Source organism: Brassica napus, chromosome A9, assembly GCF_020379485.1.
Source record: "Brassica napus cultivar Da-Ae chromosome A9, Da-Ae, whole genome shotgun sequence".
Lineage (NCBI taxonomy): Eukaryota > Viridiplantae > Streptophyta > Magnoliopsida > Brassicales > Brassicaceae > Brassica > Brassica napus.
Window position 1 is genome coordinate 16,546,356 of NC_063442.1, and position 16,013 is coordinate 16,562,368.

Below are 16,013 nucleotides of genomic sequence, written 5' to 3' on the forward strand. Positions count from 1 at the left end.
TTTTATTAACCTATGAATTAGATTTAGTTACTTAAGAGTATACCGATAAAAATATATATATATATATATAATATTTTACCATTATAGTATGTGTAAACTATGTATAAACTAAGAACTATTTGATTTATTAAATGATAAACCAGAAAACTTATAATAAATAGTTAAAATCTATCATTCTTACATTTATAATAGCTAGATAGAGTATTAGGGATAAACAAATATTAGACGAATGATCAAATCTTTCATTCTTTGAACAAACACAAAAGGAGATTATTAGAATCTTGTCATGATATTTCATTTAAAGCTTTTTAGGAATAAAAATCAAGATTAAAATATTTAATCTGAATAAAATAATATATATATAGTGCTTCTAATATTAAAAATCACATCGATTTAAAGAAGTGTATTTATGGACTGTCAGGATCAAATAACATATTTGAAACCATCAATTTAAAAAATAATTTGTATACATAAAAGTATATACATTAATCATTTTATTTACGTTATATGGTATTAATTAAAATTTAGTGATATTGACATAAATATAGTATATTTTAATGTAAATTTTTATTATTAACACTTCCTACTCATATGATTTTATTAATATTTGTATGTTTACTGTAACAAAAATTTAAACCGCTAATTACAAAACTTTTAATGTGAGATTTATCAATACAAATTTCAAAATTAAAATATTACGATCTAAATAATTTTCCATGAAAATTTGAAATTTACATATTTTTATATTGTATATAGATTAATTTTAATGATATTAATATCTATATATATAATATGAATATTTATTAATGAGACTTAATATTCATACGATTTATAATAATCTGTATCTTGATTGAAAAAAAAAGTAAACCATTGATCACAAAACTTTCAATGTGAGACTTTTGTCATTTTTAGTAATACGTAGTCGTTATAAAAAATTCAAAATATACATATAAGAAAAAAATCTATTTTTTATTATATGCTTGATGTGATTGTTTAATTTCTTTTAATAGTATAAAATTAAATAAAAAAGAGAGATGATACAAAAAATGTCTTCAGATATGTATTATTAATAATCATTAATTGTCATATATATGTTAATCATATTAGGTAATTCCGTAGCTTTTATTTCATAAAAAAATTTAGAATATTCTTTTTACACTACTAATCAATTTGATAGTTACTTTAATAAAATAATATAATATATGTTTATGAAGAACTTATTTTTCTAAGGATTCTAAGAATCATCCTAGTAATGACACGTGGCTACGAAAACATGTTGTAATGCTTCAGGATTAATATACAGGGGATGGTTCCTACTTGCATACATCATATTCATAGAAGCATGTTCTGTAGCTGCAAGCAACATATAAAATATCTCATCTAGTATCTTGTACTCCCCATACATAAAATAATTGCAGAAAAGAAAATGTTATATCAAAAAGATGTTATTAGAGAGGTTACTCAAATTCAGTCACATATTTCTTTTGTCATTTATCTTACTTTTGGAAAATAAGTATACATGGGTAAATCCATATATAAAATAGGGCATAACATTTATAGATATAAAGAGAGATATTATTGGCCGATTATTCATTTTAGTAACCTAGATGGTGCAAGAAACTTACTAGGGTTTATCTTGGTGAGTGTAGCTGTTCCACCAAAGTAACAAGCAATGCGATTGATCCCATTGGTTTGATAATACTCATTAAACGCAAAAGATGCGTGCGACCGTATAGTATCCGGCTCTATGACTAAGCAATCAACTCTCCCAATACCACATGCTCAATCAGGAGCTCTGTGTAGCTCTGATAGGTGTGACCTTGTCGAATCACAGCTTTAGAACAAATAGATGAACGAGAAACATAAACACACAAACTTTTGGACAGTTAATTATTTCCTCTTGTAAGTGTTTAAGCTCGTTTTTGATGTTTGACCTAAACTGTGAAGTCGTTTAACCTCGAACTCACGTTGCAGAAGTATACAAACACGAAGCTCTCACAGAAACCGCTCAGGAATACAGATATGCAAGAAACGAATGAGAACGAAAAAATAAGAAAAGGAGCACACACATGTGGGATATGGAGACACAAATCTAATCTAAATAGAAAACTTCATTTTCTTATTCTAGATTTCTTTTTTGTATTTATCTCTTAACATGTACATTTATTACTATGTTAAGATTCCACATGTTTGGAATTATTCAACAGAACAGAAGAACCAAATTAGCCGCAACCTAAATCTAAAGGAAGTCTTATTACTGGATTCAAATCCTAGAGAAATGATTTATTAACAACTAGGAGTTTTACCCGCACATGCGGACATAGTTATTTAATAAGATTTATTAATAATTATATTATTAGTTTAAAGATCAAAAAAATTAAATTAAACATTAAATTTATACTATTTTATGAATCTTTCAATTTTTTAATTTCTTAATTTTTATTGATTTAAAAATATTATTTTGGGATAACAACATTAATATCTTGTAAATATGTTGTTATCTTGAACAAAATTTTATTATATTAGTTTATAAACAATGATATAATTAAATAAACAAATATATAATTGTTAATATAAAGTGATGGTATTAAACCAAATTCTAGGAATTAGCATAACCTAGAAAATCTCAAAATAAATCAAAAACACAAGAATGTTAACAAAACTCAGCTTTACATATTATATTAGTCAAAGTAAATAAGAATATTGATATATGTATAATTATATTGTGAAATACTTCCTATAATAATTAAATAAACACTCAATCAGACTAACTATGTTGACAAACAAAACATTAATATGTAACGTATATTTAAGGAAATTTTAATTTAAACAAAGTAATAATTTTTTAAAAAATCTTGAAAAATTAAAAGTAAATAAAGTAAATTTTAAATTTTCATAAATATAAGGTACTTGTTGTAAAAATAATATTTTCTTTTTGAAAGTTATTCTTACAACTGGATGATAACAATAAATAATTAGTAAAAATAAAAACAAAGAAATATTAAATTTTCAACTTAAATAACAAATACAAGTTATTTTTGCAACTGAATGATAAGAATAAAAATGAAAATATCACGAAAATCACATTAACAGAAAAATATAAATCATATTTATTGTTATTGTTTATATACTTCATTTTAGTATTTTAATACTAAAATAAATTTAATAATTTTTAAAAATATGCCATGACATATTATGTTTACAAACAAATATAAATAAATTTTTGTTATTTTGTATAAAACTATTGATAATATTTTAATATAATGATAAATCTAATTATGATATGTGTATATATAATACTAATTATGAAAATAAATAAATAAGAAATAAAGATATAGATAAACACAAAATAAATACATGGAATTATCTTCTTCTTTTTTCAAAAATGTTTTCCATTTATTTTTGAGATATTTTTATAATATTAGTTTGTAATCAGTTAAATAATGAATTGTATAATTTATTTATTAGATATTAAAACTTTAATAGTCAAATTAAAATGAAAAATTGTTTAATGACTAAGCCTAAAATCATGCAGAACAATACAAATAAACTAATTCACTTCTAAAATAATAGTATAGATAGATTAAATAGATTAATAGAGAATAGATTAACCTCCACAAGATTTTCATCATCATGTAAGATAATTGTGATTAAGATTAAAATTTATGTATATTTAAATATTTAAAATATAGTTAGATTTATAAATCTGATTTTTATGTTTATATAATTTACTTTTAAAATTTTAGTGATGCGAATAACAGGAAACCACCTAGTAATTTGTAAAAGAATAAAAATTTATGTTACGAAAATTTTAATTCTATCATCATTCACAATAAATAATTAAATAAAGCGTATATGTGTTATTTACTTTTCTTTTATTTACTTCGTGAGATCTCTATAATATTATTTGAGAAGTCACTTTCTTAGGTGTCGCGCTCACGTTAACTCTCACGGTGGTTGATTACTACGATACCCCTAATGAAATAAAAAAGTACATTTAAATATTAGTTTTTACTTTTTAAAAATTTTCAAATAACAATATAAATAAAAAGAAAACATTTATAAAGTTTTAAAAATAATTTAAAAACGAAAAATATATGTATATATAATATGATTTTATAAAAAAAAAGGAAAGTTCACAATATAGTAATATTCCATTTAAAAGGTATCTTAAAGTAACTAAAAATATACTTTTGAAGTAATAAAATATTTTTTTTATCTACACCTTCTTAGATGAAAAAATATATTTGTATATAATGTAATTTCATAAAAAAAAGTTTACACAAATGATCTTGATATTAGAAAAAGAAATATTTTTCTTTTAAAACATAATTTTAAATAATACAAATATATATTTTCAAAGTAATTGAACTTTTTGATATATATCTATATATTTTCTTAGATGATTACATAAAATAATTAAGTAACATAAACATATATAGGTTTAATGACAAAAAAATAATTTATTATTGTTATTATTGAAATGTTTTATTATATTTTTCATATATTTAGTTTACTACAATATTTTACAATTACGAAAAAATAAATAAATTTTATTTTACTTATATAATATAATTTATAAAATACAATCACATTTTTACTGCATATTTTAATAGATATTGAAAAAACTAAAAATAAATTTTAGCAATAAATATATTAACAAATGAACATATTAGCAACTAATCCAACTTGTATCTAAAATCATAGATGTAACTACAATAAGAATTAGATTTTGACCCGCACGCCCATGCGGGTGTACTTTTTAAAAAAAATATGATGCTATTTGATTTTTATGTCGCTATTTAGGGTTGGGCAAAAAACTCGAATTCAAAGAATTAAACCGATCCCAATCCGAATAAGTAGTACTAATCCGAACCGGAATTGATTAAATATCCGAATTATTCAAATTTTTGGTATTTGAAGAACTGAAATCTAATCCGATCCGAACCGAAGTATTTTGGGTATCGAAAATAGATTTATATACTTATATATTAATTATTTTTAGATTTTATATATATAAAAACATCCAGAATATATATGATACTTTTAAGTTTGCTTAAATGCTTGAAAATATATACAAATAATCAAACGTAAATATCTTAAATAGTTAAAATATACTCAAAATTCCAAAAATACTTAAATAATTATTAATTCTCTATCCAAATATTTAAACCAAACCTATTTAAATTGATTATCCAAATCCGAACCAAATCATCAAAGATCTGAAATGAACACGAAATCCCAAAAAGACCCGAAAACGAACCCGAACGCCCACCCCTAATCACTATTATAATCCTCTATCCAAATATTTAAACTAAACCTATTTAAATTGGTTATTCAAATCCGAACCAAATCCTCAAATATCTGAACTAAACACGAAATTCCAAAAAGTCCCGAAAACGAACCCGAATGCCCACCCCTAATCAATATTATATATATCCTATATGTGTCATCATAGGTTACAAAATATGTGTTATCATATAATTAATCGTATTTTATACGTACCATCAAATAATTTTTCTTATAATTAATAATATTTTATACAATCATATAAATAATCACATATATTATATTTTAAAATTTAATGTGAAATATAAAAACCATAATTTAAGTTGGTGTTTGAAATTGAGCTTTGTATTTTATTTTTCTTATATATATTGAACACATTTTTATAATAGTTATTGGAAAATATGTTAGTAAAAATCAAATTTTGAATATATGTATATTTTTAAATGAATTTTTGATATAATCAATTTTAAATTATTATTTTGATTTGAATATATATATCAAGTAACATAGACTCATTACTTTTCAATATAATGTAATGGACTTCAAATTGTTTTAGTAGCATAAGCCCATTATTTTTTTTCATAACTTACTGCTATCCATGTATCCAAATAATACTATTTTTTTTAACTACTATCTATATTGCCAAACAATCTCAATGTGTACTTCAACTGTAATAATATAGATGTATAATTTATTAGCAACTAACCCAACTTATATATAAAATCATAGATGTAACTACAATGAGAATGTATAATTTATAATAATAAATTATTTATTTTGTTTATATAATAATAATTTATTTATTTTATAAATTTAAATTATATGATGACTTAAAATATATTAACAAATGATAAATAAAATATTAACTCACTGTTACAATTTAGATCTTTTGTAAAATTTATTTATATGCATGAGACTTTAGAATATTATCATTATATTAATTTATAAAATTTGGAATCAGACATTTTAGTTTATTTTTTATTTCATTATAATCACAATATATCTTAAATTATACATAATCTTAATAAAATATACTTATGCAACCAACCTAAAATGCAAATAATAAAATTAATCAAAATTAATATATTTACAAAAAATAAATATTATAATTAAATTCAAATAAATAGACAGAATCCAATATGTCCAAATGACAACTAAATTGATTGTAAAAACAACAAAACTAATTAGATAAATATTTAATTAAAGTAATATGCTATAATTAATATAAATTATACATATAAATTATAAATTAATTAAAAATTAAAAATAAATATCAATTTATTATTATATTATATTTATTTTATAAATATTTATGTCCGTGCATGAGCACGGGAAAATCACCTAGTGATTAAGATAAATAGCATGTATAGCATAGATGAATTAGGATTTTTACTAAAATATATAAAGCCAAAAAATTAGGGTTGAACAACGCAACCAACTACAACAAAAAATTGTGATATAACAAACTAAGTCCCACATTGAAGAATTAGACAAAGAGTGTCTAATATATAAAGAGATGTCCAACTCTAATAGTACGAGGCCTTTTGGGATGGAAGCCAAAAGTAAATCCATGCGGGCTTGCCAATTAAGCCCAAAGTGGACAATATCGTACTAATCGGATAATAAAGAGTTGGACATGGGCTGTGTAATCCCAACAATTGGTATCAGAGCACAGTTGACGAGAAATCTGCAAGAAAGACCGAAATACCCTTTGAATGATGAATGAGTGATGAATGGGTATCCTATGAGTTAGGAATGAGAGGTGTGTAGCAGATATCGAGTCAGAAGATCCTGAAAGTCAGTTGTGGGACACGAGATGAATGTGATCCTTAGTTTGAAGGGGAGAATGTGATATAACAAACTAAGTCTCACATTGAAGAATTAGACAAAGAGTGTCTAATATATAAAGAGATGTCCAACTCTAATAGTACGAGGCCTTTTGGGATGGAAGCCAAAAGTAAATCCATGCGGGCTTGCCAATTAAGCCCAAAGTGGACAATATCGTACTAATCGGATAATAAAGAGTTGGACATGGGCTGTGTAATCCCAACAAAAATCAAGAAGCTTCACCGTCTTCATTTATCTGCGTCGTGCACTGCTTCCCTTGTGCGGTAGGTCGTTCTCTTCTCGAAGATCTGAGTCCATGCTTCCTGAAATAAAGAGATATATATAAACGTTCCCGTGCTAATACCTTGTTAGAGTTTCTCATATAGACCAGTCGGAATATAACCCTATTTTTGGAATATTGGCTGTAGTTTTTTTTTTTTTTTTTAGTAAAAATATTGGTTGTAGTTTATGATTTTGGGAGGTTAATATTTGGTTTCTACGTTATCGTGGGACTTGCCATCTTTTTTGTTTCTGATGTGCATCCCCTTCACTATAATATTTGATTTTTTATTTTAATCCTTTTCTTGGCAGTAATCATGGCTGATGAAATTAACGAGATGCAACAAGAAGTAAGTCGTTATTTGTTTCTTTGTCTACAATGAATACACAAATGTATAGATTTTGGTTTCCTTCTTTCATGCTGCATGTGTTATCTAATTATGATGTGTACGGAAATCTCTTTTACATCAGCTTGCACCCTTTGACCCAACCAAAAAGAAAAAGAAGAAGAAAGTTGTTCTTCAGGATCATGCTGAGAGCTCATCACCAGAATTGCAGATGGAGAAAGCTGATGATCCAATGCCTGCAGGTATAATCGATGAAGAACTTTGTTTCCCTTCAACACTCTATTTATGTTTTACTTAAATGCTTTGTCTCATTTATTTTGCAGGAGTTAATGATGGTCTTGAAAGCGCAGTTAGTGGAATGAAAAATAGCAAGAAGCCAGTGAGTGTTTATAAATGTTTAGTACTAAGCTTCTCTTATATTTATTCAAACTTGTATCTTGATTATAATGATTCACCTTATATTGGTTTTTATTTGATGGTTAGGTTGATTCCAGCTCACTGAATGAAGAAAGTGTTGAAGCCGTAGAAGATTCGGATGGTGGTTTGAAACTCCACATATATATATTTTGTGCTAATTATTATATATTAATAGAATATTAGTTCATGCTTACTTTTATGTATCCAGTTTGAATCTTACATACAATATCTTGCAGGCCATGAGGAAGAGAAAGGAGTAATCCAGCAGGAGAATCGTTATCCTTGGGAGGGAAGTGATAGATTGTACCTATATGAAGAGGTGAGCACATCACAGATAGCTTTTGTTTTCAAGATTCTTATTGCTTGTTTTATTTTCTTATAACTGGAGCTGTATGTTTTTTTCAGATGCTTGGTAGGGTCTTCAACATTCTGCGTGAAAACAATCCGGACCTAACTGGAAATAGGCGTCGTACAGTTATGAGGCCTCCTCAAGTTCTTCGTGAGGGGACAAAGAAGACGGTCTTTGTCAACTTTATGGACCTTTGCAAAACGTATGAACAAACATTCTCTTCAAACTCACTATATCGTATATCAGTTCTTGATGTTTATGTTTATGTATATGGCATGTTTTTTATTCAGGATGCATCGACAACCAGATCATGTTATGGCGTTCTTGCTTTCTGAGTTGGGTACTAGTGGCTCACTTGATGGCCAGCAAAGGTTGGTTGTTAAAGGGAGGTTTGCACCCAAGAGCTTTGAAGCGAATCTGCGAAAATATGTCAGTAAGTAACTCTTCCTAATCTCAAGATCGGTTTTGAACTGTGCTGTAAGATTTCAGGGACTGGACCTAAGATTTTAGGAACTATAAACATTTTAGTATAGATCTTAATAATTATTTCATTCGGTTGTGCCCAGAATTTTAAGTGATATTCCTCTTCATTTGTAGATAACTATGTCATTTGCCATGGTTGCAAGAGCCCAGACACAAATCTTACAAAGGAGAATCGTCTCTTCTTTATGAGATGTGAACAGGTAAAAAAGCTCATTTGAAGACTTTACTTTTATTGCATCATCTTTGATGTCATATCTGAGCAAGTGAATGAGTAATATATGTTTCCGTTTTGGCAGTGTGGATCAGAACGATCTGTGGAACAGATCAAAGCTGGTTATGTTGCACTCGTTGGTAAAAGGAAGACTTGATGATACCAAAGAGGTTTTTAACCTCTAAAGAATAAAGAGCAGTCTATGGAGCCGTGATGTTTTTTTTTTCCTTCTAACTTTCTAATAAGTATCTGTCACACACTTGTCTTGTCTTTTTGCTGAGTCTAATTATCACATTTTATTACAATAACTATAATGAATATAAACCAAATTACAAACACATCAAAAAAAAAAAACGCATGCAATTGATAAAATGTTCAAGAAAATGATAACATAAGGTTTATTTTCATAAAGTTTGACAAAGTGATTCACGTTTTTTTTCAATCCAAAAGACTTGAAAAAGAGTTGGTTTGACAAAGACAGACAACACTTGAGCAAAGTTATCATCACGAAGACAACAACTCGATCAAACTTCAAAAGCTGTTAATGACAAAAGACTTTCAACTCAACATAAGTTTTAAAAAGGAAGGGAAAAACATAGCTTATGGCATTGATTTTGATGAGGGCTTTAGTGAAGCCTAGTGAGCTCTTCAACTCTCTTACACAATTCTTCCACCTGAACATTCATGGATTTAGATATCTCCTCCATCTTGTTCCTACTCAGATCCAGAAACGATTCGATCAAGTCCCCATCCAAGAAGTTCCTCGCCTCCACGGTTCTCTTCTCGTTATTAAACGATCTCCACTGCTCGTGGCTCAGTCCCCCTACTCCTTTGATCACTTTCCTCAAACTAGACTGCAACTTCTCCAGGAAAGCATACTGTTCTTGAGGCAGTGAAGCAATCACTCCAATCATTCCATTGACTGTACCGAAAATAACAGTTGGGATCTGACCGATCTCTGAATCAGGCAGCCTCATCACGAGCGATCCATGGCAGAATCTGTTAACGAATTCCCCGAGGTGGTACTCCCCAACTACTTCTAACCTCCCTCGTTCTTCATCAGTAGCACCTTCACTGTTCTTCTTCACCGTTAACAGATTGAAATTGTTCTCAGCGCCAAGGTAGGTATCATCATCGAGTATCTCAACAGCAGACATCCAGTTAGCATTGTAGTCCCGAGCTCGTTCCTCAATTGCACCTTCCTCGTGCTTTAAAACAAACAACAACAGAAAAAAAGCTCAAGAATTAGACATCCAAAGCTACTGTTTTTGAGCACAGATTCGATATACAACTAAGTTAATGTACCTTATAGATAAGCAAGGAGATCGATTTCATGAGATCACCAACAACGATAAAGTCTCCACGGGTCTGAACATAGAGAGCTAGAATGTGTCCGTGATGTCCACATTCAGACTGCAATTCACGAGTGCCATCATCACGCAGCATCCACTTGTATAACTGAATCTTCTGATTGATAGCAGCGAGAAGTTTTCCATTAAAGGCATTGAGAGAGTACACAGCTCCTTTGGTTTCTTTCTCAGCGATAAGTTGCAGTTTCGCATCCTCTACTATAAATACCAATATCCTTCCCTGCATGCACAAAAAACAAGTTATAACTTTTTGACTTGAGAGTGACGATGTCTCGAAGAAAGATGATACCTTGGTTGGTTCGTTTTCTTCCGGTAAAACATATGCGGTTCCAACACAGTAATAGACATTCTTGTCGTCGGTGAAGGAGCAGCTTAGTATGGAGCAAGCGTATTCAAACGCATCCAAGGGATAGGTTGACATAAACTCGAAAGATTGGTCGTCTAACAGACGAACAAAATGCATTTCAGATTCTTCAGCATTTGTCTGGTTTCCCAAACTGCAGATACCAAATGTACGTGTCTGTTCCTGATGGCAGATTCGACGAGCATGCTCTCCCAGAGGAATAGTGCGTATGTGAAGCTTCTGAATATCATCAATGGTTCCAATCGTGAGTTCACCTTCTCTGGCAATCGCCAAACTATTGTTCACAAGAGAGAACCAACTCATTAATTTGAAACCGAACAGCAGAAATGAAAGGATTTTTAGTTTACCTGTCGGGAAAAGCAGCAGAGTTGAAAGGACACATATAACTAACTTCTTTAAGATTGACATTGCTGTATAACAGCTTCTTGTTGCTGCTATAGATTACAGTTGGTCTATCTGATGCAGCGAAGACGTGTGTGGCGCTTTTAGATGAAAACGTACGAAGAGTTATAGGCTGAGTCCCAAGTGATACTTTCTTTCTGTCTTTCAATTGACCAGTAGTTGTGTCCAACTGGAAGTTCAAAAGATGACCATCTCCAAGAGCACAGAGCAAGTAAGATATCTGCAACATAACAATGTGTTAAATTCTACCACTAAACTTCACTCGGTTCTGAAGTAATGTTCAATGGAATCATACCCCTTCGAACGAACAGAGAAGAACAGAACGGGGAATGATCTCTCCTCCTAGTTGCTCTTTTGTAATAAGAGTCAGTTCTGGCAGGGAAAAAATCCTGACGCTTATATCTGTCCACATCCCAACCGAAGCTAGCTGACTGTAGTTAGGATTGTCGCCAATGGGGTTGATGTCAAGGCAAGAAACCTCGTACTCAAGAACAGTATGTTGCACTTCTGTCAATTTCCCATCTCCAATTTCTAGATAAACCAAATGCCCACCTCCAGTCGCCAGAAGAACCTACCACGCAAATCAAAGCATCCATTTAAAAATGCTCATTCGAAAATGGCTAGACACAATGAAACAAGCTGTTAAATCAAACCTAGGATGAACAGACAAACCTGGCTGGCATTTGCGGTTGCAACATTAACAGTGAATCCAGCTGGGGCATGCCACTCATCCCGCAATTCTCTAGTTGTAGAGCTGACTAGTCTAACAGAATTTGAGGTAACCTGATCAAGAGGAGACAGCAGTTTATTCAAGCTCATGAATAGAGAGGAGAGACCAGAGAAGTGTTTTAACAGCTATCAAATACATTGATTGTCCTAAAGCACTAGGAAAAAAACTTGCCTGTACAAGCTGATTGTACACAGCATCATGGCAAAATAAAGTCTGGAGTTGGGACAAGAAGCCCTCAATCTCAGTTTCTTCCAGTTCATCTTCAAGGTTCATGGCTAATATGCGAGTTTCACTGATAAAGCTAACCACGAGGAATGTGTCGAAGGCTTCATCAACTGAAGATTTCAACGACCACATTCCCTTGATGCCTTCAAGTTCCACAGACGCCTGCAATACAGCGGAGTTTTAAGGTAGAAACTAGATAAGAAAAAAAAGAACATACAAGACATTGAGATTTCGTGATATAAATCAAACCTGTTCATTGATTCCTATGCCATTGCGAACTATGCGGAGGGAACCATCCTTAAATGCCCCAGAACAAGTTACAACCTGACCTTGCCCTTGCCTCTCGAGGTCGACCACACAGAAGTCGACAATAGGCCCCAGGTTGGTATACCTCTCCAAGACTTCTACATATGAGCCTTTCGCATCAGGATGTAGATTTAGCTTTACTAGCTGCAAGTGGAAAATCAAACAGGGAAACACTCAGATAGTTATTTTAATTTTTCTAGAAACCAGAGAAAAGAAACGTCAATTCTTTCTTTTACATTCTACATGAACAAATTAAGCAAAAAGAGTTCAGACCATAATTATTTCTAACACACCTGAGAATCGCCATAGCTTGAGCCGACAAAGACAACGGCATTGTCAAGGTATGATATAGTGGATGCAATGGATGTTTCACCCAGGAGCTCAATTTTTAGGCCAGTGACCCTTCAGATACAAATAAAAGCAGTATATGCATAAAGTAAATAAATTCAGAAGAGCTTTAAATTGTTTAGAATATAGAAAGATGTAGCAGTTAGTACACTTACTTTTCTTTCTCGTGTGTTATAACAAGCAGGTGAACCAGTCCAGCATGGTCACCAAGAAGATACCTAGAGCCATCAACATCAACTCTTCCATATGCTTTAGTGATGGACTGGAGACGAAAATGGAAGGTCACATAACAAACTCAGATAATAGTAAGAGGGGTACTCAAAGAAATATCAAACAACTATTTACAAAACCAGGTGAGATTACATGAAAGAACTTACAGGTCGTATTGGTATTGCTTTGAATGCATTAGCACTACAATAGACAATTGTTTCTTCACCAATAATAAGGACGCCACAGAGAGGTGGTGGTACGGGAATCAGTAAGTCAGCACCATTGTCGAGATTGTTCTGTGACCATGGACCCTCGACAAAGTCCTTATCTTTTAGAGAGACTTCATATGTTTTAACATGACGAGCATCTTTGTTGTCCTGTGAAAACAAACATTAGTTAGTCCACCGGGGTTGTTTAATTCAAAAAAAAAAAAAAGTTAGTCCCACCGGAGAAAATTCTAAACTGCATCACACAAATCAGATTACATCAATAAATAGGACTAAGTAACAAAAAAACATAGAGAAAGAAAAGATCTTTAAGCAGCTACCACTTAAATAAATAGAGTAGAGTTACTTTTCTTAAACTCCATCAACTACCAACAGTATATATATTAACCAACTGCACAAGTGTTCTTTCTACATTGAAATCTAGTAAGACTTGAAAACAAAGAACAAGGTTTGGTTTTAAATGCATGTACAGAGATTATTCCATAGCACAGTCATGTTAAGATATTTCCACACCTGATAAAGTACTGCAATTGTGGGCTTTGCACATCCAAACAGGAACTTGATATCCAGAACCTGCAACTCCTCCAGCCTGAAATTTAGGCACCACGCTCCATATATCAAAAATGTCCACAGAATAACGATACCGTAAAGAGTCAAGAGGACAGAGTCTATTAAGGATTTTCGAAACTATCTGACGCATGGAAACAAAGGACCACTAGGAGACACACAAAGGTGACGTTAGAATGCAATATGCTAACTGAGTAAAACAGTACCTGATATTAAAAGCTTCCTTGAGCTGTCCCTTATTGTCAAATGGTATAACCTAAAAGAAAAACCAAAGAAATAGAACGAATCATCATATATGGTATAAGTAAGAGATTATATATAATTCAGTAAACGAGCACACATCTATGTAAGATAAGTATATACCTTGAACAAGCCGTCATACAGGTGGAGTCCAATTAATCTACAATCTGGATCTATTATGCCAATCTACAAGAAAAGGTTCAAAACAGTAGTAAGCTAAATGCCAACCAATCCTTAATGACAACACATGTTGTTTAATGAAGGAAAGTAGAGGATTTCAGCACTCTGAAATTCACAGTGCAACGAGACATCATTCATTACCTGACCATTGTCTGTTGGTCGGCCTATACGATCGGAAACATCCCCCATTGCTCTGAAAAATGTCAACACATCATATTCAGCAGGATTGATTATTGATAACATCAACTAGTTAGAGCAAGCACGATCATAAAATAAAAGACAAGTAACACAACTGGATGCTGAAAATTTGGAAAGCCTACCTTGTGACAAGCTCAGAGGATTCAGCATCCCACTGAAGAACACAGAATTTGTGTCTCTCAGTTACGATGAACAAAAAGTCTTGTGTTTCGCCCTGCAAAGAGTGGTAGAAAATACTATCAACACTGTAACTTACTAATAAGACCATGATAAAAGAACACGATAAGAGTCGTATATATATATACTCACATGGGGCCTGAACAACTCCAAAGTAGCAATCCTTCCATATATAGGAACATCCAGCATAGGCTGCAAGTTAAGCACATCCAGCAGAAAGTTATATTACTAACAAAACAAAGGATGGCAACAAAGAGTTTTAAATTGGAACGGTAACCAATATTTTACTTTAAAGACTAAAATGAAAAACAAGATAGCAACTTCTCCTTGTTAATGGAACGGTAACCAATATAAGGCTGAGAGAAGAGAGAGAGAGAGAGATGTAAGTTAGTACCTGAAGGCCTTGTGGGGTAAGCAAATGGATCTCAATTCGAGTACATTTCCTGCAACCACATCAACACCTCTGTCAAACAAATTAAGGAAAGTGCTAGCAACCCTCCATATCCAAAAAGGCACAATCTTTATGTTTATTAGTGAGCCCGCTTCAAGATTTAAGTTAGTTAAGACTTCATAACAATAATGAGAAATCGAGCAGTGACTGAATCTGAGCTTCCTTTGAAAACCCTAAACCTCAAAAATTAACAGCTTCTATACCAAAAGGGGAACCTAAATTGATGAGAAAGAGAGGAAGGAGGAGAGTTCATACGCGACGATGAGGTTGAGCTCTTGGGGACTGGTGAAGTTTCCGACGCACGAGTGAGTGACACTGGTGGGCTTGTGAGCCGTGACGACGTAGTTCCATGAGCTCATCTTCTTCTTCTTATGGATTCACTGTCTACTACGCGAGGGCTTTCCCGCCTCTGATTCGGGAGAAGCTTCTGGATTTCTCTAAGACGAGGTTTGGGGATTTTAACGGAGAAGAAAGAGAGAGAAACAATGAGAAAGAGGCGAAAAGCGAAGAACCAAGAAGAAACAACACCCCGTCGACAGTGACGGCCGGTTCGGTATACATTAGATGTATGCCTCGGTTCGGTTAGTTTTGGTATATAATATGGAGTTATGGTATAATATATTAGAGATGTTATTCGTAATTTTTAAAATTTTAATTGTTTAAGACAAGTTTACTAGTTTTCAAATTTAACGTGTGAAATTTAAGTAGTATCTGTAAATTTTGGAGGTTTTTCTTGAGATTTAGGTTTTTATGTTTCCATAAAGTTTCTTGTGAAATCAAATTCAATAATAAATATGAGTAAATATATCACATATT

At 31.3% G+C, this 16,013-nt stretch overlaps 2 protein-coding genes across 2 annotated transcripts; one reads left to right on the forward strand and one right to left on the reverse strand.

The window, feature by feature from the left end:
• Positions 1 to 6,591: 6,591 nt before the first annotated feature.
• Positions 6,592 to 9,784, forward strand: LOC125578320 (eukaryotic translation initiation factor 2 subunit beta-like). The gene is made up of 9 exons (XM_048740748.1): positions 6,592 to 7,745; positions 7,867 to 7,984; positions 8,066 to 8,121; positions 8,226 to 8,280; positions 8,396 to 8,478; positions 8,565 to 8,710; positions 8,799 to 8,941; positions 9,106 to 9,191; positions 9,288 to 9,784. Exons 1-9 carry the CDS (start codon positions 7,713 to 7,715, stop codon positions 9,357 to 9,359), a joined length of 792 nt encoding a protein of 263 aa, XP_048596705.1. The 5' UTR covers positions 6,592 to 7,712; the 3' UTR covers positions 9,360 to 9,784.
• Positions 9,575 to 15,704, reverse strand: LOC106404588 (DNA damage-binding protein 1a). The gene is made up of 19 exons (XM_048740747.1): positions 15,453 to 15,704; positions 15,141 to 15,189; positions 14,879 to 14,938; positions 14,692 to 14,783; positions 14,513 to 14,564; positions 14,315 to 14,377; positions 14,158 to 14,207; positions 13,898 to 13,973; positions 13,325 to 13,534; positions 13,103 to 13,209; positions 12,893 to 13,001; positions 12,543 to 12,743; positions 12,240 to 12,455; positions 12,011 to 12,121; positions 11,634 to 11,909; positions 11,284 to 11,558; positions 10,862 to 11,210; positions 10,508 to 10,792; positions 9,575 to 10,410 (listed from the first exon to the last, which is right to left on the reverse strand). The coding sequence occupies exons 1-19, from the start codon at positions 15,554 to 15,556 to the stop codon at positions 9,829 to 9,831; spliced, it is 3,267 nt and encodes a 1,088-aa protein (XP_048596704.1). The 5' UTR covers positions 15,557 to 15,704; the 3' UTR covers positions 9,575 to 9,828.
• Positions 15,705 to 16,013: the final 309 nt, after the last annotated feature.